Raw genomic sequence first — 24050 nt, 5'->3', positions numbered from 1 at the left:
ACGGTTATGGAACCTAGCTGTTCCACCGCCTTTCTCCTGCAATCAAGAAGGAACCTTAGGGTGGATGCGATAGGTCTGGAGTGGGTAAGTGTCCAGCTAGCTAAGCAATGGGCATATCCCATCTCATCAGGTTCACCCGCCAAAGAACTTTGGTTTCCTGTCTGAGGTGTCCTCCTATTACTAGGTCGGTACTGAACTCTAGTTGGATTCTATAGAGGAAGTGCTATTATGCGAAAGATTTTTTTTTCCCCTCAAAATTGGTCGCTGCTATGGGAAGGGTGCTAACTCATTGAGAATGTCAAAAGGGCCGAGCGTAACCATATCACTTCAAGAAATATTTGCCACATACGCCCACTTGACCGCATTGCGTCTTCGAATCAATAACTTGGCCCCCCCCAGAATTAGGCTGGTGCTTAGAATGTTATCAAGAGATGCGAGGGGAAATCATTCGTGAAGGATCATGGACTCCCAAAGACTTGCCTTCTCGAACTGTCCGGCAACTGCAACTTCGAGGGAGCTGCGTGGGATATCTTTCAACCACGGGTGGTACTGTGCTGTACAGCACAGCACCCTCTAGTTCATGGGATCCTATGTTCGACAGCCAGAGGCCGCCTCCTCATTCTGCACACATTTCTCTGGTATCTATGGACATTCGTGTCAATTCGGGCTACAGATTAACCTCCTCACCGACACATAAGCCGAAGGTTACATCCAGCAAATACTTCCCACCGATCGTGAAGAGAAATCATATTTAATTTTCCGGGGGTCTGCTGGAGAACTATGGTACATGCATGCCGACCCCGACCCCCGGGTTGTTACAATGGATTGCTATTGATGACCCCGAGGTTCGGATCAGAGATGACAATGCCTGACACAGGCAGTCAGGACCACCGACCGAATTCCGGAGAACCCTTCGGTCTGAGAGCGGTAGTTTACTACCGTGTTAGAATTCCTAATCGGAAAGAAAAGGAAAAAAAATGGTAACTTTAGTATGATACCTGGGATATCGAATCACCAATGATATTTATTATTTCGAAATGCACACTATCCCAAGTCTTAAATATAGCTTAATTTCAAGCTACAAGTACCACAGCCCAGTCTCCGCGTCCGGTTACTCGATGAACCTGCACGATTCCCCTATATTAACCCCCCCCCCCTCCTCCACTCCTTTATACACCCGTTTGTGCCCTTGTTCGGGGTGCTCGGCACCGAACAAGGCTGGACCAACGATCTTTCCCACAATAAAGTTGCGAATCTGGCGCATGTGGTGTCAGCATACGATGCCCCGCCTGTAGATGTTGGAATAGGAATCACCATTTTGTTGTGAGTTGCGCGATATCCGTAAAAAATCAGTTTGTGGTCTCATGATATGGTTTAATTGTTGGATTTTTGTCCAGGATTCACGTTTTTTTTACACTAGATGAGGGGTATCGCGGGGCGGCGAGTTAAGATCTAATACAGGCTTGGGTAGTAACTTTTTTTTTCATTTGCTATCACAACGGGCGCTGGGTCAGATATTTGAGATATGGTTCTTCGGAATTGTCGGAGGGTGTCCTTGAGAAATACATGCATAGGTAGCCTAGATCCTTCAAGTTTGGTACACCCACGGTTGTATCTTGTGAAGAGCCTCGTTGTTTACAGTGTTGGGAATAATAATGGGCGAGCGTTGTACTGTACGAGTACATCGTACGTTACGTGAAGAGGATTAAATGTACGGGAACGATATTACAAGAACGGAATTAGAAGATCAAATCAAACGTGCACACACGTGGGGCACATGAAGGTCCCATGCCATCCTAGATTAAGAGTATGAAAATACCAAACCTAAATCTTGATGCTCCCTGGATCTGCATTATCCTGCGATATTTCAGGCCCAACATCCCCCACTATTTCCATTATATCATCCCAAACCTTCCTCTGCAGATCTTTCGCTTCTTTGGTCTTGAAGATCTTTTTGGGTAAACTAATGCCCTGTCGGTTAGATTAAGCTCCTTACGTTTAACGGCCGGTGAACTACCTCTCGATCTTACAATTATTGATGTACTTGCCGTGACTGTCTGGCCCAGCATCAACGATCGAATGAAAATATGTACGTGCTCCCGTCTCTGTATTCCGCGCAAATAAAGCCTTCCAGAGACCTAAAAGGGGGAGATTGTATTCGCGCATCAAGTCGGAATGGCAAAAACCGGGAGTAACCTTCCATAAATTTAGCCAAGTCGGCATATCACAGGGAAAATCGACTCACACAATTGACTATTACCATAGGGCCTCCGTCGCTCGCTTCCGGTACGAGGGCTGCCAATTCGCGGGCAATGTAAATGTCTAGGAGTTTAGTCATGGAATACCGTCTGGGTGTCATCAAATCGCTTTTAAATTCAATTAGTACCGCACAAGCACTTGCATAAAAAAACCGCAAAAACAAGATTCGAGAGCCATAACATACCTCTCCCCCATCCCAAAACGATTCTCATCGTTCAATGCCTCTATGATATTCCCCTCAATCTTCATATATCTCTTAAATTCGGCAAATTGGTACATATGCGACGAGACAATTGTAATTGTTGGAATCGTTCCGCTACCAGCAACTTCCCTCCGCCGTTCAAGAGCCCGAGGCAGAAGCAACCTACCCAACAACGCCGTGCCAAGTACGTTCACCTGTAACGTCCGCTCCCATCCGTCCCCCGTTACATTCCAAATTTCGCTCGCGATACCCGCGCTGAGGACTATTCCGTCGACAGGTCCGACACTGGATGCGAAGTTCCGGATGGAATCGAAGGACTCCATATCCACTGTGGAAACCTGGATAATTCCGGGGGCGAGCCCGAGAAGAGCATCGATTTGAGCTTTTGCATTGAGACCCTTGTCTCTGGAGCGACAGCCAAGAACCACCGACGCCCCCTGACGGGCAAAGTGCTTTGCAGCTTCGAAGCCGAGGCCAGTGTTCGCACCAGTTATCAGTATCCTCCAACCATCGATCCGGGTTCGCGGGGTGGGAAGTGAAGAAAAAAAAGCGCAAGCTTTCTGGAAGATCGTTGACATGATTGTTGTGCGGGGAAAACAGCCCAGCCAGCGCACCATGAGGCTCATGCCTACTGGGGCTTGTGAGCTACCAGCGCTCGGATGCCAAATGGGGAACCCGGCTTCTGCTTCTCGTGACCGACAAGATGTCCTCGAGTACAGTACATGTCCTATGATCAAGCGGCCAAACGACAGCCCGATAGAATGCACAGTATCTACCGGATTTGAGCAGGCTCAAACAACGTTTAATAGCCCGACTGTTGTCCGTTGATTCGCGCTAGAACTGCCACTACCGCAGTCCAACCTCAAGACCCCAATGACTCCTCCCATACTGCCGGTAGTATGATACCCACGGCAAGAAAGTCGATTCAAGGGGAGCCATGCGACAGCGGCTCAGGTGCATACTGTCAGCGCGAGTGACCGTACATGACCTCTTCCCCCCAACCCTGGAGCAAAAAAAAGTCTTTTTCGGTTTCGTATCGCACCATCCCACCAAGAATGCAAAGGTTGGGAACTACGCCTTTGGGAAAGGCTCCTCTGATCGAGCTAGATCGAGGGGCTGAAGTCAGTGTGCACTTCTACCTCAATTGCCTGCGATCGCGAATATTTACGGGGTTTCCCAAAGGACTCAACTTGCTAGCGCTCCTAAAATTTACCCCTCTGTCCCCCAAGCATACCCTTTAGATAAATGATCGAATCTCTAATCGAGAACCAGGAACTACCGAAAGTCCCCAAATAGTGCGAATCCTGGTATGGGAAATCTCAAGATAATTCAAAGAGAGTGTTTACCCGCCAAGATCAAATATCGTCAACCATTCAAGCCCGGTTGTTTTAGCTGCTGAAGCAATTAAATGATGTTTTGAAAGCCCCGTGACGAGGTCCATTTTCCATTTTGCTTTTATGGCATCACAGCGAACGGCTTGTCTGGTCACACATCAGTCAATGATCGCCAACGAAAATCTTGGAGGATGGTCTAAACCCGTGGGCTGGCCTAGCGCTCAAGCCATTGGCACATCCCGCCCCGGGATGATGTCCTTGAGTACAAGTAGAGCGACAGCACTCTTATCATTGTGCCAAGCTTCTCTTCCGCTATTTCCCTGACCCCGCTTTTCACCTTCCTGTTTTGGAAGGTGGTGGCGGTTGTCAACACCATGCACTTCCACCTCGCGGTCCCCTCTCTGGGCTGAACTTTGGAAGCTTCATAAGCCTGGACACCAAACCTCATCATGAGGCTAAACAAGATTTTCACCCCTTCTGTTGTTGGACTTTGGTCCCTCTGCCAGATTGTAGTTCCTGTCCTCCCCCTCCCTCCATCGTGGCCATCTCGGCTAAGCTGTGTGAGGTTGTGAATACTCCTCCGCCCCTCTGGGTTCTTTTACTCGGTCGGGTTTGCTTCTTTACCAATGTCTGTATCACTTGGCAATGCGTGGTTGGTATTGCACTACCTCCAGTCATATCCCCATCCAACCAGCCATAAACAATTACTCCACAGGAGGCCGACACATCCAGGTTGGTTGCCTTCATTACACGAAAAGAATGCATTATGGTTCTCCCCTATTTTCCTAGCTGCTAGCCAAGGCTGGACCGGTTGAAAATTGGGGAATATGGTTTATCAAGGTGGTTTCCTTTGTTGGGTTTCCTTTGGGTTTCCTTTCTCAAGAGAATACAGTATGGGTTTTCTTGTTAGCTCCTGCCAGTCCTGTTTTGTGCTTTTTTTGTTTTGTGCAGAAGGAGCTTTCATGGGGGCGGACGGGCGGTTGGTCCCATACCAGAGGGACTTGTGCTGGCTTGTTTTCACCTAGGCCTGTGGAGGAGGTTTTTGACCAGCATGTCTAAGGACTAAATTGGAGGTGTGGGGCGGTTATTGCAGAGGTGCCCTTGTATCTACGATCCATGCTTTAGCCAGGCTGTGCTCTTATAGTAGAGGTTTGCACCTTTAAGCAAATAGATTCTAGGATTTAACAAAAAAAACTCTTATCACTGTGCTTGCGCGGTACTGTATGCGCCGAGAATTTAAATTCATACCAGCGGGGCGGAGCGGGATAGCCTTAGGGTAGCAATACGCTATTCTATCATGTATCCATGTATCCAGCGGCATTCCCGGATAAAGTAGAGCGGATGAACTGGCAATGATCCTTATCAAACAAGGCGTGAGGGCCCGACTTCTGGTCAAGTGGCAGACTTGGTCGGTTTCATACAAACACACAGACACTTCTTTACAACCTCAATACCGGTCAAAAAGCACGATTCAATTTCTGGATGTGTGAGAGCTCCTTGCGATACGCCGATAACTCAAGTACTCTCCCGTACACGTGTCTATCATTGTACTTGCACGCGTCCATGCCGGTACTGTACCATGCCGCCCTCTCCGCAATCAAACCAATGTACGGATGATCGCTGCGCACGGTTTAATATAGGTACAGTATGAGTATGAGTACGAGTACAGGTAGAGCGCAGGTTACAGGGTCAACCAAGCGGGGAATGCGTTAGAAAGGTTGATCCCAGCAGACATCCTTTGCGTTGTTAGCAGCGCCACAACATAAGCTCGGGAAGAAGTAGTAAGGTATCATACTGGGGTATGATACTTCCCCCTGGATGGCTGGGTCATATCATAACTAGGAAATGCGCCCAGTCATTCCGTCCACCACCACTAGTTCCTACATATGGGTCATTACCCCTCTGCTCTTCTTGAGGGTACATGCCTGCAATACATAGTAGTGTCTTAGAGGATATATATGATACCGTACCATTTAATAAGGGTCGGATCGGCATTGGTGGGGGTCTGCCCAACCACCTCTCGGTATTTGCTTAGGGTGTGGCGGTTCGGGAGTCTACCTGCCAGCTTGTGGCTCGGCCGTCCCTAATTCCGATCCGACTTTTACGAAATGATATGGTATATACTTAGTGCATATAAAGTGGTTTTAGTGCGAGCAGTATAGCTAACGTCCTCACAGATTCCCTCCACAAGCATGAGTTCCCGAGCGGCAAAAAGCATGTTCGAGAGGGGGCGGTGGGCCGAAGAAAGAGTAGGCGGAAGGCCACTGACACGTCTGAAGCTGAAGCAAGTTAGGTCGGGCGAACCTCAATGCAATGGTGTAGACTCCTCCGGACCTCGAGGGAGTTGGAAATGATTTGCTCCTTTTGCACGAGTAGACTAACTGGCCCGAGATCTTTAGCTAAACACACCGCTCCTGGAAATGCGGGTATGATATTTCGACCAAGTCCGAGGCATCATTTCTGAGTGCCGAAACACGACCCTTCCACCTTGATAACACTACAGTACCCCGAACCCTGGGTTAGACTAAATTTACCGCACTCGAGAACTGCAGTGCCAAAGTGGCTTACCTAATTCCCCGCAAACACTGCCAAGAATGCCAGATACCCACACAATACTCAAGCACGCCTTCGGCTAAAACATCAAGGCTCCAGAGCACCATTCATGCTCCTCAACCGAGACTCAAGTCTTCCCCCTGCCGCCAATCACAACCAGCCACTGCTGACAACTGCCGACAACTGCCGCTCGTACAGACTTTAATTTTCGCGATGATAGACGCAAAGGAAGGTAACAGCCTCCTGGACCCCTCTCCAGACAGCAATTGCTAACAGTCTCCAAGTTGCAAAGCACAACACCTCCTCAAGTTGCTGGGTAATAATTCACAACACAGTTTATGACGTAACCGACTTCCTCTCCGCTCACCCGGGCGGTGCGAAGGCCATCCTATCCCTCGCCGGACAAGACGCAACGGAAGAATACGACCCCATACACCCCCCCGGCACTCTCGAGGAGTCCTTGGAGAAGTCTCAAATCCTTGGACCCGTCGACCCGTCCACCATCATAACCATCACACCCACGCCATCGCTAAGCTCCTCACCTTCTGAGAAAGACAAGGCCAGGGATGGCATCCCACCCTTAGCAGAGCAATTAAATCTCGATGACTTCGCCATCACAGCTGAGAAGGTGCTCTCGCCGAAAGCGTGGGCGTACTACTTTTCCGCTAGCGACGACCAGTTGACGAAGAGGCACAACAACACAGCATACCAGCAGATCCTCCTCCGCCCGCGAATATTCAAGGACGTCCGCAATGTGGATACCCGAACAACGATGTGCTCCTCCTCGGTCGCCTTTCCGGTTTTCGTTGCGCCCGCGGCAATGGCGAGACTAGCGCACCCGTCCGGCGAAGCCGGCATCGCGGAAGCGTGCGGTAGAGAGGGAGTGCTGCAGTGCGTTAGTACTAACGCAAGTTTGAAGCCCGAACAAGTCATGGCTGGTCGAGTGAGCGACAAGCAACCTTCTTGGTTCCAATTGTACGTTCAAGAAGACCGAAGGAAGAGCGAGGCATTGCTGAAGAGGGTGGGTACGTTGGGCTTCACGGCTGTGGTGTTAACGCTTGACGCGCCCACCCCAGGAAAGAGGGAGGCAGACGAAAGGGCCAAGAACGCTGGGAACATAACAAGCGCTACGTTCGGCGAGAGCATGCAGGGGAAAAGCGAAAGTGGAGGACTCGGAAAGGCACTCTTCGCGGGTACTACGCCGTCGTTGACATGGGAAGATCTAGAGTGGCTAAGGAAACATACTAGATTGCCGATAATCCTGAAGGGTTTGCAGACGCATGAGGATGCTGCTATGGCTGCGAGGAAGGAGGTTCTCGAGCTTGGTGTTACTGGGATAATATTATCTAATCATGGTGGACGGGCGGCAGACACTGCTCCTCCCCCCGTGTATGTGCTCATGGAGATTCGGAAGTATGCTCCCGAAGTATTCGATAAGCTTGAGGTGTATGTTGACGGTGGGATTCGCCGTGGGACGGATGTTGTCAAGGCACTCTGTTTGGGTGCTAAGGCCGTTGGGATTGGCCGGCCAGCGTTGTTTGGGTTGAGTGGCTACGGTGTTGATGGGGTTCGCCGGGTATTGGCTATACTCCGAGAGGAGATTGAGACCACTATGAGGCTACTTGGGGTCTACTCTGTGGGGGAGTTGGGATCGAGACACGTAAGTGATCCGTCGTTATACTTTCCGGGGAGTAGTGCTAACTGGTGATGGTGGTGATTGCAGATCAATACTCGAGCATTGGACGGGCTGATTTACCAGGAGCCGCAAGAGCTATCGGGCGGAGTAATCAAGGCGAAGTTATAGCCTGTAGACTCTTTTCTTGGCCGAGCTCTGGGGGGGGGGATAGGTGGAGTCAGTCTCATAGCATTAAATTACTGCATGTAGAATAGACATCCGAGCAGAAATTTCGAGAACACTATATTTATAGATGCTTTACAATAAATTTGCACGTCTTTGTAGAGATTTATCAATTGCGAAACAAAAAACCCCGAATTCCTCAGGTGAGGAAAATCGCAAGTCCCCAAATCCTGAGCCTCAACTCTAAATTTAGAACTCTGCCACGTGCTGCGGATCTTAGCTGGGGTTAATTTACCATACCAGTAATATTATTATCATAATATTATCATAATACAGTACAGTCGCACCCCGCTATCCCGGATGGTCAGATTTCACAGAATTCGTCCGGGACAACGGGGAAGGGAGAGTAAAGTAATATTTGAAGAAAAATAGAAAATGAGAATCCCAATCCTTATGAGAAGCTTTGTCTTAACAAATTTTCATAGGCCTCATTAACACTTTTTGCCCTCCAACATGTAGGCACACATGTTGCATGTTCTTCATCCTCCTCTATATCATTACTAGCAGTAAGATAGCCAGCTTCTATGTCCCAGTCCAATCCTAAGCCAGCACCACACTTTTCAATTCCCTTTCCCTTTTTTTTAAGCCCTTTCCTCATCCCATGTATACCAATATCCTCCTCCGTATCATGCCTATCAGAATGTTGTTCCTGTACTCGATTGGTGGAATGGAAGGTTGACGGTTTAAAAAACTGGTGAAATGTAGTTTGTTGTATTTTTCGTGCATCGTGATATTTAGAAAGAGTTAGATAAGATTGGAAATAATAGGAATGAAATTTACTGGAGAAGTGCTAAATGAAGTTTATGAGAAGAAGATATGAATTCTAGAACAGAAAGATTCTAATTGACAGAAAGAGGTAAGTGTGTAATAGCAAGAGCCTGAAGGTAACATCCTAGCTCAAAGGTAAATTGTAAAGCAGTCTCACTGTTAATTAATAGCGATATCAGAGTGTTCTCATCATCACTTTCTTTATCGCTTTTATCAAGATTGTCTTTTGGATGAAGAAGCACACCTGCTGCCACGCCTTCTCGAACAATTGAAATAGCATCAGGAAGAACTAGTTACATACCGATACCATGCTCCTCCATATGATTCATACTTATAGTATCTCTAAAATAGGTATCAAAAAAGTCCTCAAAGTCTGATATACTATCAGGGTCAAGATTTTGTAAAGTGCTCCAAGCCTCATAGCATTCCCAGTGCTCTAAACTAATGAAGTCTTCAAGCGGACTCTGACTATTCTCCAAGCCAGTCATATTTGTAGTACTGGCTGGTCAATAGGATTCTGTTATTCCTGCTTTTACCCAACAATGGGCGATTGTTGCTGGTTTTACCGACTCCTAAGAATCCACGATTAGATTAATTGCTTGTAAAATATCTAATTTAGAAGATGCCTCGCCATGTTGATTGAAGTGTTGAACCATGGATTGAGCATAGCAGCAGTGGTAGGCAGCCTTAAAGGAGGCAATAATTCCAGCATCGAGGAGCTGTAGAAAAGCAGTGGTATTGGGAGGCAGATAGATAAGCATAATATTGGTAAGTATAGGAGGCGTTGGTTCTTTATATTCAATTGGTGGTGCAGTTGGAGGTGGATGTGTAGGACAGTTGTCAGTAATGAGGGCAATATGGTACTGTGATATGCGCATTTCCTTATTCAATCTACGCAGAAATTCATACCACAAGCGTGTTAAGAGCTATGCTTTTTTGTTATAACGATAGATTACTGGTAGGTTTGCGGAATTAACATGGTTTTGACGGAATGTATGTGGCCTTTCTGCATGTCCAATTACCTAAATCTTATTCTTATTGCCTCCAGTTTCATTTATGATATAAAAGGTTGTAATTCAGATTTTGTTATCCTTCTGACCTCTTAACTGCTTTCCCTTTTCCAGAAGTACATTAGAAGATTGTGGGCGTTTATTGAAAACTAGGCCACTTTCGTCACAGTTGTAGTAGTTCTTAGGAGAGAATTTAGCCAGTTGTTTTGCTAGGTGCCTCTGCTATGCTGGCAGAGCGGTTTGGTCAACCTCACCAGACTGGCCATGTGTACAAAGACAACCAAAGTTATGATGATTTTTGAACTGACTTAGCCATCCATTGGACATTTCGAATCTATCGTAAGGTTCGTCAACTCCTACTCTTTCTAGTTCTTCTTTGATAATTGTTGTTTGAGCTTTAATAATGTCGTTGATAACAGGAACCTTTGCATATTCTGCCACATCAATCGATAATGCTAGAAAGTGCTCCAGAAATGGGTATAAACTCGCTCTTTCTTTCTGTTTATTTCCTGTAGTTTCTATTATACATTATTTATTAGACTTATATAGAGTTTCTATCCAGAATCTATAATCAAACTTTACCAACTGGAGGTTCCTTTTGAAACTTTTCTCTCCATCCTTTGAGATGATTGGAAAGGTTTGAAATAGCAAGTGGGTTTCCATCAGGATGTCAGGGGCAATTATTGAGAAGAACAAAGTCTGCTAATTTCAAACGGGGATGCTTCGCACGAAGACAACAAAGTTGATATTTTTGCAATGCAGTTAAGCCAGCTTTTGTTGATTTGTTCGTTGACATGATTGCAGTGACAGTAAAAGTTTTATATGAAGTTTCCCTATGTTATCCTTGAACTAGTTTGTTCTCACTATGGTCATAGGATCCGGTTCAGCAGACTTGAATTCTGTAGGAACAAGGGGGTCAGATTTTCCAAATCTTATACGAATCCGAAACTCCTCTTTTCCGGTTCAACGGGGGTGTAACATGTTCGCAAGGTGCTAATCACTGTAACCGGTACGGGTACTCGGTTATTGGTTTGTTTTAAGTATCGTTTTGATACTTGATTTGTTTTATGTTTTGTTTTAAGTATCACTTTGATACTTGGTTTGTTTTAAAGTATCGTTTGATACTTGGTTTTGTTTTATGTTTTGTTTTAAGTATCGCTTTGATACTTGGTTTGTTTTAAGTATCGCTTTGATAGTTGGTTTGTTTAAAGTATCGTTTGATACTTGGTTTTGTTTTATGTTTCGTTTTAAGTATCGCTTTGATACTTAAGGAGTTTTACCAAAGTATCGATTGATACCTTTGATTAGTTGCGTTCATGCTAGACATGAACAGATTTGTGTATTTAAAGACCGCCTGTTTCTACGATAGAAAAGGCAGACTTCGACAGACAGTATTTCAATATACTTGGTTTAACAGTTACTTCTTTGTTCCCCAGTACACCCTCGAAGCCTCCTTTAGTTCTCAGCTCTCGCCTCCTCTCTGGAAGAGCAGGCCACCTGCCAACTATTGTATCTATTACTGATAACGTGAATAGCACCTTGCGAACACGTTACATTTTTTTAACCTCAGCAAGTGGTTAAGAACCTGTCCCCGGATTTAGGCCTGATTAACCTATCGATATCCACCTCAGAATTCTAGCGGAGAGAAGCGGCAGAATTAGAGTATATTCGGCTTCATCTCAAACCCAAGATAGAGTCTTTGACGACCAGGAGTGGGAAGCAAATCCCACGGCAAGACCTTCCAAGGAAGAAACAACCCTGGCGCTCTGCTAAAGAGCCGGGCGATCCTGCAAACACGGAAGATACAAAACCTCCAGGAGAATTCCCTTCTACTCCAGCAAAGAAGCCTTCCTTTGAACCTCCAAACGACCCCGAATCTAGTAGCGAATCAGATATGGCTAGCACAGGAGGAGGGCCTTCTGGAGGAGGGAAATCTCAGGCAAGGCCTGAAGAAGAGGAGGTACCCGCAGCATTTGAACCCCCTAAGTTTAAACTTCACCTCCCAGCAAAGTTCACAGGCGAAGGGAAAGATGTCAAACCTGAAGCCTTTGAACGATGGGCCACAGAACTCTCACACTTCCTACTCTTACAAGGAAAAGATGTGGAAGACCCTACAACCGGACTTATCATTGGATCATTCTGTGAAGGAAAGGCAACCGACGCATACCACCAATGCTATAAGGATTTCGGCGGGAATGTAAGATTAAGAGGATCTACAGTTCTCGATTACCTGAAAGGACGATTCCAATCCTCTATAACCAACGACCTCCTATATAACAAATTCAACCAGCTCCAGCAAGTTAACGGAACGCATGTCAAGCGCATCACCGATGTGGCTACGGACCTAATAATGTATAAGGACCGAATGGAGAGAGGAAGTATCTCCAAATACATCCTGAAGCGAGGATTCTATGACACCATGCACCCTACCCTCCGGCGAGAAGTAGAACCACTCGAGGAAGATGGCGATGATATTGCAGTAATAATTGCAAGAGCAGAATGAAAGGACGCCATTCTCCATGAGACCAAGGCCTATAAAATACAGACATCCTCTAGTAGGAACAGCCAGCCACGGCACAAAGCTTCCAGCAACTCTGAAGACGATACCCCACGGGTTTTCAAGAAGAAAACAAAATCCTCCAAAGAATCGAGACGGCAAAAAGGAGAATGTTTTGAATGTGGAAAAACAGGGCACATGGCAAAGAACTGTCCTACAAAGAAAGGAAAAGGAAAGGCAATTAAGCAAGAGGCATCGGCCAACAATGTTGAAAGCAATAACGCCCAATCCTGTGAATACGAAGAGATCCATATCGGATATATCGATGTGGAATACAATAGTGTTTGACCTCCAGCTACATTCAAAGCACACACCGCTCTAGAAGGTACCATCCTGATCAATGGCAAAAGGGCTCGAGTCCTATTCGACACTGGCGCGATTGGAAGAGATATGATCAGTAATGCCTTTGTCTCTGTCCATGGACTTCCCACTCGAGACCTTAACCAGCCCATACCAGTCAATATGGCAGTAAAAGGATCACGATCCACAAGCCATAAAACCTGTAGTGCGACCATTCGACTTGGTTCTGCAGTCCTACCCCCCCAGGAAATGCTGGTTGGAAATTTAGCCAAATATGATGCCCTAATAGGCATGCCATTCCTGAACCGCCACAAAGCTATAATCAGGTGTGGGGAATCAACTATCGATTTCCCAGATCAGAAGGTCAGAGTCTCATGCAAGCCAACAAGCGGAGAATACCGAGCCGCAGACTGTGAAACAACTGCCCTACGACTATTGGATTAGTACTCTGATGTTTTCCCTGATCAAATACCCGAAGAACTACCACCTATGAGAATGGTGAATCACCACATCCGCCTCCGAGACCCCTCTAATCTAAAAAACCAACCCACCTACTCTACTCCTGACGCATACAAAAGCCCACTTTGTGATTAGATCAACCAACAACAAAGAAGAGGAGTCATCTACCGGGCAGAAGCCCCAGGTGCCGCTCCTATATTCGTTCAACCCAAAGCAGATGGCAAAAGAATCTGCCCCTTGGTTGATCTCAAGCTACGGAACGAAAACACGGTTATGGACAGCTCCGCTATCCCAAATCAAACACAAATCCTAAATGCAGTTGGACGGGCTAGATTCCGAAGTAAGATTGACCTAAGCGATGCCTACTTCCAAACAAGGTTAGATCCAGAAAGCGAACGTTACAACAGTTTCAAAACACCCTTCGGAAGTTTCATCAGCCGAGTTATGTTACAAGGTGATATGAATGCGCCCGCCACCTTTATGCGAATTATGGAAAACCTCCTAAGCGAATACCTCCACCATTTTGTTTGGGTCTACATTGATGATATCCTCATCTTCTCAAACACCGCAGCAGAACACGCCTACCATATAGGTTTGGTTTGTACCAAACTTAGGGAAGCTAAATTCTACGCTAGCAGAAACAAATCAATCCTGTTTGCCGACAAACTCGATATTCTAGGACATGTCATATATGATGAAGGAATACATGCAGCCCCAGGAAAAATAGACTGTTTAACGGAATGGTCGACACCCCGGAATCAAAAGGAACTCCTGCGACTCCTAGGACTAGTCAACTATATTGCCCAGTTCCTACCACATCATGCTACTGTGACAGCGCCGCTCACAGACCTCACCGGCAATGCAGAATTCGTCTGGACCCACACTCATGACCAAGCCTTTACCAACATCAAGGAATTGATTAAAAACGCCAATGTTATTCAACCTATCGACTATAGTAAACCAGAACCAATATGGCTGATTACTGATGCATCGGATGTTGGAGTTAGAGCATGGATTGGGCAAGGGGCCTCCCATGAAACGGCGAGGCCGGTGGCATTACACAGCAGGAAGTTCACTAACTCACAGATGAACTATGGAACAACAGACAAGGAAGCCCTTGCTGTGATTGATGCTCTCGCCGCTTTCAACCACATCCTAATGGGCAATACCTTCACTATTGTCACCGACCACCAACCTCTCACTAATCTTAAAACAGAAAGAATACCGGGAAGAAGAAGAACGAGATGGATAGGCGAGATCAGCAAATACGATGCAAAAATCATCTATACCCCTGGAAGAACGAATTATTTAGCTGATGCTCTCTCCTGCCTATATGAGAATCAAGACCTTGCAAACCCTCCCCTTGTTCATGACCACACAAGACAAAGCGAGGACAGCCCTGACGACACCTCCTATGAACAAGAACCACCAATGGCTACCGCCAGCTCTGCCGCTCCCTCCAATCCTTTCTCTTACACCATGTACAGTGCTGCCGGAACAGAACAAGGAAAGGACCTTGATGAAGAATGGAAAGACAATTGCACGCTCCGCAGCACACCTCCTCACAAACTTGAACAAAGCAGACTCCACTGGTCCCACTGTTACCACAACACCTGCCCTTTTCACCAGACTGAGATTAAGTTCGGAAACAGATACCAGCGACCGTACTATATGCCTGCTGACGATTCCAAAGACACCAGCTTCGATACCGTAGAGGGAGCAGAAGAGATAATCAATAAAGATGAATCAATCCAACCTGCTCATACCCTTAATCCTGTTCCAACACGATACCAAGGTCTTGAAGAACTCGAACAAGCAGCAGCCTACGTGGATGCAATGTCCTATTTACAACACCCACAGTCAGCCCCGCCATCCTCTCCTCCCATAATCGATTCACGACCACTATATGGTGGACCCTTACGAGTATACAACAATGAAACCATTGTCTCGGTCATACCCCCTACTATTCCCGAGCATCGGCCTCAACTCTACGAAACCTTTGAGGAAGAGGAAGCCCCTATCGAACCAACAAGAGGATCCCTAATCGAGGATGAACGAGATGTTAGATCGACCACAGAAGAATTAACCTCCTCATTCCGAAGCCAAATGATAACAGGATATCGCCATGACCCGATTTACTTCAAAGCCATGGATAGCTCCAGGCATGGAGACCTCGCCCCCTACAACATATCCAACGGAATGGTCTTTACCAGTACCCGTTATGGTGAACATTGCCTATACATACCAAAAGGTCATATGTTGAATGGAATGACTATTAGAGAATATGTCATATCCGAGATTCACAACAAAGGATACCATAGTGCGGACCGCAACCTTCAATATGCCTCAGAATATGTTTACTGGCCTGAAATGCGAAAGGACTTCCGCGATTTTGTCAAACAATGTGAACTCTGCCAGGCAAATAAGGAGCGAACACAACTACCTGAAGGAAAAGCACAGACCCTCCAACTACCATGTGAAATATTCGAATCGTATGCCATCGATTTCGCAGGACCATTCAACAAATCCGCTGGATTTGACACCATCTTGGTAGCTGTGGACCGATTTTCTGGATATACCTAGCTCATTCCAATGAAAGTTACCGATTCCTCCAAAGACACCTGGAATAACCTCCAACGATACCTGTTTACCCCCCATGGGTACCCCTTATCTATTGTCAGTGACGCTGATCCCCGCTTTACTGCCAGATTCTGGAAGCAAACCTTAACCTCCCTCGGAATAAACCACATTATGGCTGTCCCTAGACACCATGAGACTAATGGCCAGGCAGAACGAAAAATCCGCGAAGTTAAGACCGGAATTAGGAACATGATCAATGAATGACAAACCAACTGGGAACCAGCCCTTGTTGAGCTCGCTGCATATATCAATGCCGGATTTTCAGATACCTTGGGAATGTGCACCATACAAGGCAGTCTTTGGCCGTCAATACCCCCTCCTACCTACAACACTATTTAAGAACTCCTCAGTCCCTGCCTCTGACGACCATCTAAACCGCCACCAAGCAATTCGGAACGATGCCTTCCAAGCTGTTAAGGCTGCCCGATTCCGAAGCACCACTACTGCCCAGACACGACGACGCAAATATATCCCCATCTCACCAGGAGACATGCTCATGGTACACGGTAACATGTTCATTACCAATGTTGGACGCACCAAGAAACTGCAACCCCGATGGCATGGATCCTTCAAAGTCATATCCTTTGACGAGCACACAGAGAACTACACTGTCCAGATGGATGGACACATGTACCGTCGCAATACTGCAGTCTTTCACGCCTCTGCTGTCAAACGGTTCCACCCAAATGACGACTCCAAGTTCCCTGGAAGAACCCACTCTCGACCCGCACCTATCATCATTGAAAAGAAAGATGAATGGGAAGTTGAAGAAATCCGAGACCACCACCTTTGGCATGGAAATGATCAGTTCCTAGTCAAGTGGAAAGGATATCCGACGAGCGAAAACAGTTGGGAACCACTAGAGGGACTAGATCACGCTATGGATATGGTGAACGGATGGTGGAAAGACAACATGCCAAACGAATCCCTCCCCCCAACAATCAATTATATCACCATGTGCTGGACACCTACAATGCCAGAAACTGAGCGATGGCACACAGAACTTGAAGCTAGAGATGGATTTTGGGCACCACACTTTGAGTCGGAGTTTGAAAGCAGCAATGAGGAGAATCAAGCTATGGAGCAGGCCCTCAACAACTTTATCTAGTCACCAATCTCCATCCGAATACCATAACGATGTCAAACTATGTGGAGCTCAATGTGAGGCAGCGACAACAGATTGTTGGACTGTTGTTGAACCGCGATGTTATCCAACTTGAAGACTATTTCGAAATCCTCTGGATTGACTACTGTCCTGATTGCGATCATGCTTGGGTTGATGTACAGCACGAATCTGGTATTCGTGACTACTGCGACTTAGATTTCTTCGAGTCTAAGTGTTTCCTTAGAGTTTCCTCTTGTCCCTGGTGTGATACTTATGATGAGGAATTTCTTACAGAAACTGAAGCCATGAGTTTCTCGGAATCCGCTTTTGATGATTATTAGGTTTTGTTTGTTTTAAACAATTGTTTTGTTTTGGGGAATGTAACCGGTACGGGTACTCGGTTATTGGTTTGTTTTAAGTATTGTTTTGATACTTGGTTTGTTTTATGTTTTGTTTTAAGTATCACTTTGATACTTGGTTTGTTTTAAAGTATCGTTTGATACTTGGTTTTGTTTTATGTTTTGTTTTAAGTATCGCTTTGATACTTGGTTTGTTTTAAGTATCACTTTGATACTTGGTTTGTTTTAAAGTATCGTTTGATACTGGGTTTTGTTTTATGTTTCGTTTTAAGTATCGCTTTGATACTTAAGGAGTTTTACCAAAGTATCGATTGATACCTTTGATTAGTTGCGTTCATGCTAGACATGAACAGATTTGTGTATTTAAAGACCGCCTGTTTCTACAATAGAAAAGGCAGACTTCGACAGACAGTATTTCAATATACTTGGTTGAACGGTTACTTCTTTGTTCCCCAGTACACCCTCGAAGCCTCCTTTAGTTCTCAGCTCTCGCCTCCTCTCTGGAAGAGCAGGCCACCTGCCAACTATCGTATCTATTACCGATAACGTGAATAGCACCTTGCGAACACGTTACAATCACGTTATTGGGATTAAATACAATAGTTGGCAGGTAGCCTGCTCTTCCAGAGAGGAGGCGAGAGCTGAGAACTAAAGGAGGCTTCGAGGGTGTACTGAGGAACAAAGAAGTAACTGTTCAACCAAGTATATTGAAATACTGTCTGTCAAAGTCTGCCTTTTCTATTGTAGAAACAGGCAGTCTTTAAATACACAAATCTGTTCATGTCTAGCATGAACGAAACTAGTCAAAGGTATCAATTGATACACTTTAGTAAAACTAATTAAGTATCAAATGATACTTAAAACAAACCAAGTATCAAAGCGATACTTAAAACAAAACATAAAACAAAACTAATAACCGAGTACCCGTACCGGTTACAGGGGGAATTTCTATGAGAAATTGTGGCAGCCAGCGATGCTGTCCGGATCAACGGGGTATCCGGTTCAGCGAGATCCCGGATAGCGGGGTGCGACTGTAAAGTACGAGTAGTACCCTAGCCAAAATGGTTCTTCAGGGTCCAACCGAAAATCACAGTCTTCAACTAACACGCCTGAGACGAAATGCGCTTTAGACTCGCGGTACGCTCGGGGTACGGGAAAAAAAAGCACGCTTCTGCTAGCAACTACACCAGCACTTGTACGAGTACGAGTACCGGTACTCGTAAGAGCAAAGTTGTTCCCCCGATCGTTGAGACTGTGTGAGGTGGGCATCAGCTGCAGGCTCTGACATCTCCAAAAAGTGGCTTGGCTGGGTGGATCAAAACTGGTCTTGTTTCTCAGCTGTGCGATGGAAATCAAGGAAAAGCGGTAACCCGAGCACAAGAGAATCCAGGTGCGGGGGCGTCACTTCGACGTTCTCGAAGAAGAGCGCAGGCTTTATTGTCCACTGACGTCGTTACTGATATCACAAACAGGGATGATGGGGGTAGTCGCAGGGATCAGCTGTGGGGTGGATTCATGGCTGGGGAAAAAAAGAAGGAAGAAGGAACCAGAAAAGACTGGAGGGGTGTCATGAGGGTTCGTGAGTAGAAGATATAGGTAGCCCCGGTTTCCCTCCTTCCATTATTTCCATCTTCTCTTCTTTCCTCCTTCGTTCATTGCATTAGAGATATTATCACCCTCTTCACTACCCTCGATATTAACCCCCACCAATCACTTTCAACATGCCCGTCCTGTTCGACGAAGAGATGCTTATCCCTCCTTCCATGAGGAGGCATAGAAGATACTACACCAACACATACGACGACTCCCGCGTCGAGACCACAGTGATCGAGTCCCCCTCTATGGCATCGACCACTACCATCGAACTCCCTTCCCATCGCTCCCTCACTCCTCCTCACTCCCCCGTCCTCATTCATGAAGACCACTACGTTCCCCTCCCAACCGAGATCGAATGCTCTCGTGGCCGTGAATATGTCATTCATCCTGCTGGTCGACCAGCCGTCTACCACAAGCGGATTGGAGGAGGATTCGGTGGCGAGCTGGATATGGACTACTCACATGGGCATGGGTATAGACACGGCCGGCACTACCATCGCGCAAGGAGTGCTGGCCCAGTTTCAGATTATGACAGTTACTCTGATGATTACTACCTTGACGATGGCACTCGTCACGGGATCCGCCATCACCGTCACGGGTCACCACATGGTCATCATGGCCGTCACGGTCACCGCATGGAACATCTTTTGGAAGGCGGCGCCGGAATCGTTGGTGCTCACAACCCTCATGAGCATAGAGAACATAAAGGACATTTTCACCACCGTTCTTCGTCTAGCGATGGCCACAAAGGCCGACACCTCCTCGAGACCGCAGGCCTCGCCCTCGGTGCTAAGAAGCTTGCCGGTATGAGGCATAGATCTCATTCTCGCCCAGGTCGATCTCCTTCTGGGGGCCGTCGTCGTCATCTTGCCGAAGCTGGTATTGCTGCCGTGGGGCTTGACCACGCTTTGAACCATCGTCGATCGCGCTCCCACAGTCGCCATCGACACTTCAGCTCTGACTCGGAACGGCACCCAGGGTGGGGCAGGGATGATCATAAGGCCCATCGTCGTGCCAAGCGCCTTGCTGAGGCAGGACTCGGTGTTGCTGCTGCAGGTGCTGCTAAGGAATTATACGACCACCGTAAACACCATCGGTCTTCTTCGGCATCCTCATCAGGTGGGGAACGCAACCATAATGGACGTCACATTGCTGCTGCTGCACTGGGCGCCACAGCCGCCGGGCTCGCTCACCACAAGCGCTCTCACCGCCGCCGTTCCTCGTCTATTTCGTCTTATTCCTCTAGTTCGGATGACGAGAATAAGCATCGTGGACGCAAGATTGCTGGCGCTGCAGTTGGCACTGCAGCTACAGGGCTTGCTGCCAAGGCACTCTATGATCATCGAAGGAATAGATCCAGATCCTCGTCAACCTCATCATCACTCTCGGGTGGGGGCAAACACCGTCGCCGGCATAGGCTCGGAAAAGCAGCACTCGGTACGGCAGCCGCCGCCGGCCTCAAGCACCATCGTGACCGCCGTTCCCGTTCTCGCTCCCGCTCTAGCTCCCGCGAGCGAAGAAACCATGCCAACGGACTGAGGAAGGCAGGGTACACTATGGCCGGAGCTCTCGCAGAGAGGCATCGTCGTGAACAGAAACACGGTAGATCGCTTTCTGCCGATGGGCGCCGCCCTGATGGGCATCATAATGGTTACCATGACGGTCATCATATCACTCACGGCCATCTTAAACCTGGCCAAGGCTTTGTCGAAAGCGAGAGCATCCATTCATCACCAAGCAGAACTGGAAATCGTCCTCGTCGCGGTAGTCACGGAGGGGGAATTCTAGGCGGCGGCCCAGGTCCCTCTGCCACGAGAAATATCGGAGAGGCGGTTGCGTATAAGCTTGGAGAAGCAGTAGCCGAAGGGCTAAATAGAGGGAGATCGGGTAGCATGGGTCATAGGAGATAGATGTTTGTTTGCATGACTTGGTGTACCTTTATGAACGATTCTCTTGTTGCATGTATGGATATGGCTTTTTTATTTTTATTTTATTCATTTTTAGGTCGGTTAATAGGAGTAGGGTATAAACGAATCACCCCATCTTTCTCTCTTCCCCTCCGTATTTCTCTTTAGTCGTTTGAAGTGAACTTGTATCTACAGCATGCGTGATATATCATACCTGTATTGGGTCGGGAGGAGAAATAAAACAACAGAGCCAGAACACAGTTAACACAGGATCAATCCCAAAATATCTGTAGATATTGTCCCAAAGAATCACGGACCCAGCATATCTCTCGACCCCCCGGTAGTCTCATCCCATCTTCTATTTAAGATCCATATTGAAACTCGGTGAAAGGGTATGAGGGCGCGTGCATGGGGGGGTAGTTTAGCAGACAAACACACCCCCGTCGCCACGGTTCTCTCACATCGCTAGTTATGGCATGGAGAAGGCATGATATCGCAAAACTTTGGATACGCCCAGGAGCTTAGAAATGCGCACACCGCGATGACAACATCATACACCGAACAACCAACGTGAAAGCAGTGGTGGGGCTCCCCCCCCCCCCTCGTTGCTGCGTAACGTACTATCTAGCGGAGGACATAAATTTAACCTGGGAACCCGGCGCCCCTCTCTCATACTCTATCAGGCGAACTTGCAATAACGACATCGCCAAATATTACTCTAAAAACCATCTGAATGGCAGAAGGCGTCGCGATAGCGTTATGATACAACTTGTGCGCAAAGGACAAAACCCCGATAACTACAAACAACTCCTTCTCTACATCCATCAAAGATCACTCGATTTTCTGCTGTTTGTTTTGGGGGACGTGGAAGGAAGGAAGGGACTTGATTCTACTTGGCCCTTCCCAACCTACGATAGTCGTTTATACATACGTTCGAAGTATGCATAACTTTGGTCATCGGGGTAATCCTTCTTACAACATGGATTCAGATGCCCGAGTAAACCCGTGATATCGTATATGATCATCCGCGCTGGCGAGAAAAAGTGCCTGAGCAGAACCAAACGCCCTTGGACGACGGGAGGAACCGATCTTCGTGTACGATACGATTAGTGCTATCCTAGACCTGGCTGTACCGAGTTGTAACTTTTTTTTCTTCTTTTTTCTTTTTTCAAATCGATTATATATATCTCACTGTTAAGACCTCAAAAAACTTCTACATTATCCTTTGTTATTTCCTAATGATCTGGAGGGTTTTTTTCTTCCGAATACTCTTGTAGGTTTTGTTTGGATGGCACTGGTCGTACCGGTACCTAGAGATTAGGAGTGTATGGGTATTAGAGGGAGGTGCAAAGCGACATCTGTGTCGGGAAGTGTTACTTCGATGTGATCGAAAGTGAGAGTATGTCCGTCTGCCTGCCGCACTGCTGGGTGCATTGGGTTTTAAGAAATGATAAGGGTTATGTCGGTGTATATGGATGGCTATTGTTGGTATAAGTGGGAGGGACTTCGGTGCGTGAATCAGCAGTGCTCACTGTCTCCATCTATACTGTACTGTTCCACGTATCTTTCCAGATCACTTCCTTCAACCTCCCACTCCTCGTGCATAAAGAACCCTATAGAAAGCGCTAAGTGCTGAAATAGTGAGAGTAAAACCGCCATGGCCAATTCACTCGTGAATGCAGGAGAACGACAAACTAGACGATCGGTGAAGAGGCTGGCTAATGATAGACCAGGAGATAAATACACCCCCAAATAAGTAGCAACTCTAGAAAACAATCGAAACATAAGCGGTAAGGAAAGACCGTCCTGACGAATTGTGATCCTCTGGGATCCCAAACGATCTGGAATCATCCTGATACATTGTGACCCTTCGTAACCCCCAAACCTGTGCCTACTCACCGCATGTCTGATTTCCGCGTGTCCTATCATTAACCGCGGGTCTTCCGGCCGCATGTCCTATATGCAATCAAACAGCTGACGACTTCCGACAGCTTGTAAGGGCCGGATGAGGTAAGGGGTAGGGAAAACGGGCTTTTCTTTTGAAATCCCTTTTAGCGGCGAGTCCGTATGAGTAATTCGAGCGATATTAGGTTGGCGACCACCTAGAAATCTGCGTAATATTCGTCCGTTACTCCGCAGCGCCAGGGCACTCCTGCCGGGAACCGCTACACAGCTAATCGGAAAAGGAACATAAGGGATTGTACCCTCCCTTGATGGTTCGAGTTTCTAGAAACCAAATTAGCTATGTATCAGCTTTGTGGGCTCCTCACAAACTAGACTCTTGAGGACTCTACTTAGTCACGCTGCTCGGCTAACCAAAGGGTTGAGAATATTTTCAAAGGCCACACTCTTCAAACCTAACCATGCCTGGTTGATAGGAGGGTGGAAGGATAGGGGTGTGGGAAGAGGGCTGACTCAACTTCACTTGAATGGGGTGCTCGTTTCCCTCTCGCCCTCACTGCTCTACCCTCCTTCTATCTCCAGGAACGTATTATTTTCCCTGCGTGATTATTGCCCATGAGAGCATCGGAGGTGGGAATGTAGGATATCCAGGCAATTGGGATTGTGCGTTAACTGTTGCACGGTAGTTCCGGTAGCAAGTTGTATACATTTTTGGGCTTGGATACCGGTAATTTTTTTTAGCTTGAAAAGTGCTCCAAGGAAGGAAGATTTTACTCCTGGGGTCTATGGCCGGGAGAGTGAGAAAGTGAGCGGAAAAAGGTAGGATCGTGGAATTTCGGGCCTTCGGTGCTCAGCAAATGTGGTAGCAAACTCACCGCGATATGCTCTCCAACTGAAGCAACCTAGGCACAGGGCCCTCGAAGACACCCTCGAGGGCGGGTCCGGAGTCCCTGAGGATTCTGAGCACAAGGCCTCAAGAGGTGAAGGGCCTCGAGGCCATCATTTTACTCCCAGCGGGGATCTTCATGCTTCAAACGATAGGGGCCTTGTGTGGGTGACGCTTTCTCGTGGAGGTCAGGATGATCAAGGTGATCAGTTGCTGAAATTTCCATAGTGTGCAATGCTGGGCAGGTAGACGCAAACTTGATTTTGGACTCCCTTTTAATATCCCATAACCACTCCTTATAATGCTGTGAGGATTATCCTAGGATTTCACAGAGTCGCCGGAAATGTGTCCGTTT

At 47.1% G+C, this 24050-nt stretch overlaps 4 protein-coding genes; 2 read left to right on the top strand and 2 right to left on the bottom strand.

Moving 5' to 3' along the window:
• Window positions 1-1694: 1694 nt before the first annotated feature.
• Window positions 1695-3211, bottom strand: GSTUM_00008139001 (uncharacterized protein). XM_002839865.2 has 4 exons: window positions 2444-3211; window positions 2246-2366; window positions 2018-2196; window positions 1695-1963 (listed from the first exon to the last, which is right to left on the bottom strand). Exons 1-4 carry the CDS (start codon window positions 3037-3039, stop codon window positions 1825-1827), a joined length of 1035 nt encoding a protein of 344 aa, XP_002839911.1. The 5' UTR covers window positions 3040-3211; the 3' UTR covers window positions 1695-1824.
• A 3246-nt stretch (window positions 3212-6457) lies between these two features.
• Window positions 6458-8283, top strand: GSTUM_00008138001 (uncharacterized protein; the record flags this gene model as incomplete). XM_002839864.2 has 4 exons in its annotated part: window positions 6458-6479; window positions 6509-6540; window positions 6569-8008; window positions 8072-8283. The coding sequence occupies 4 exons, from the start codon at window positions 6458-6460 to the stop codon at window positions 8150-8152; spliced, it is 1575 nt and encodes a 524-aa protein (XP_002839910.1). The 3' UTR covers window positions 8153-8283.
• A 10180-nt stretch (window positions 8284-18463) lies between these two features.
• On the top strand, window positions 18464-21042 carry GSTUM_00008137001 (uncharacterized protein). XM_002839863.2 has 1 exon: window positions 18464-21042. The coding sequence occupies exon 1, from the start codon at window positions 19126-19128 to the stop codon at window positions 20908-20910; it is 1785 nt and encodes a 594-aa protein (XP_002839909.1). The 5' UTR covers window positions 18464-19125; the 3' UTR covers window positions 20911-21042.
• A 1383-nt stretch (window positions 21043-22425) lies between these two features.
• GSTUM_00008136001 (uncharacterized protein) lies at window positions 22426-23317 on the bottom strand (the record flags this gene model as incomplete). XM_002839862.2 has 1 exon in its annotated part: window positions 22426-23317. Exon 1 carries the CDS (start codon window positions 22858-22860, stop codon window positions 22426-22428), a length of 435 nt encoding a protein of 144 aa, XP_002839908.1. The 5' UTR covers window positions 22861-23317.
• Between the last annotated feature and the right edge of the window lie 733 nt (window positions 23318-24050).

Source organism: Tuber melanosporum (assembly GCF_000151645.1).
Source record: "Tuber melanosporum whole genome shotgun sequence assembly, scaffold_42, strain Mel28".
NCBI classification, from domain to species: domain Eukaryota; kingdom Fungi; phylum Ascomycota; class Pezizomycetes; order Pezizales; family Tuberaceae; genus Tuber; species Tuber melanosporum.
Note: the sequence above shows the minus strand (reverse complement) of the source record. Positions and strands in the feature narration are given on the sequence as shown.

Bases quoted from the DNA above. Each gene is read 5' to 3' on its own strand.
- GSTUM_00008139001 (XM_002839865.2), bottom strand. From the start codon at position 3,039: ATGTCAACGATCTTCCAGAAAGCTTGCGCTTTTTTTTCTTCACTTCCC. The intron at 2,367-2,443 runs GTATGTTATGGC...TGAATTTAAAAG, and splicing joins CGTTTTGGGATGGGGGAGAG to CGATTTGATGACACCCAGAC. The intron at 1,964-2,017 runs GTAGTTCACCGG...ACAGGGCATTAG, and splicing joins AATAATTGTAAGATCGAGAG to TTTACCCAAAAAGATCTTCA.
- GSTUM_00008137001 (XM_002839863.2), top strand. From the start codon at position 19,126: ATGCCCGTCCTGTTCGACGAAGAGATGCTTATCCCTCCTTCCATGAGG.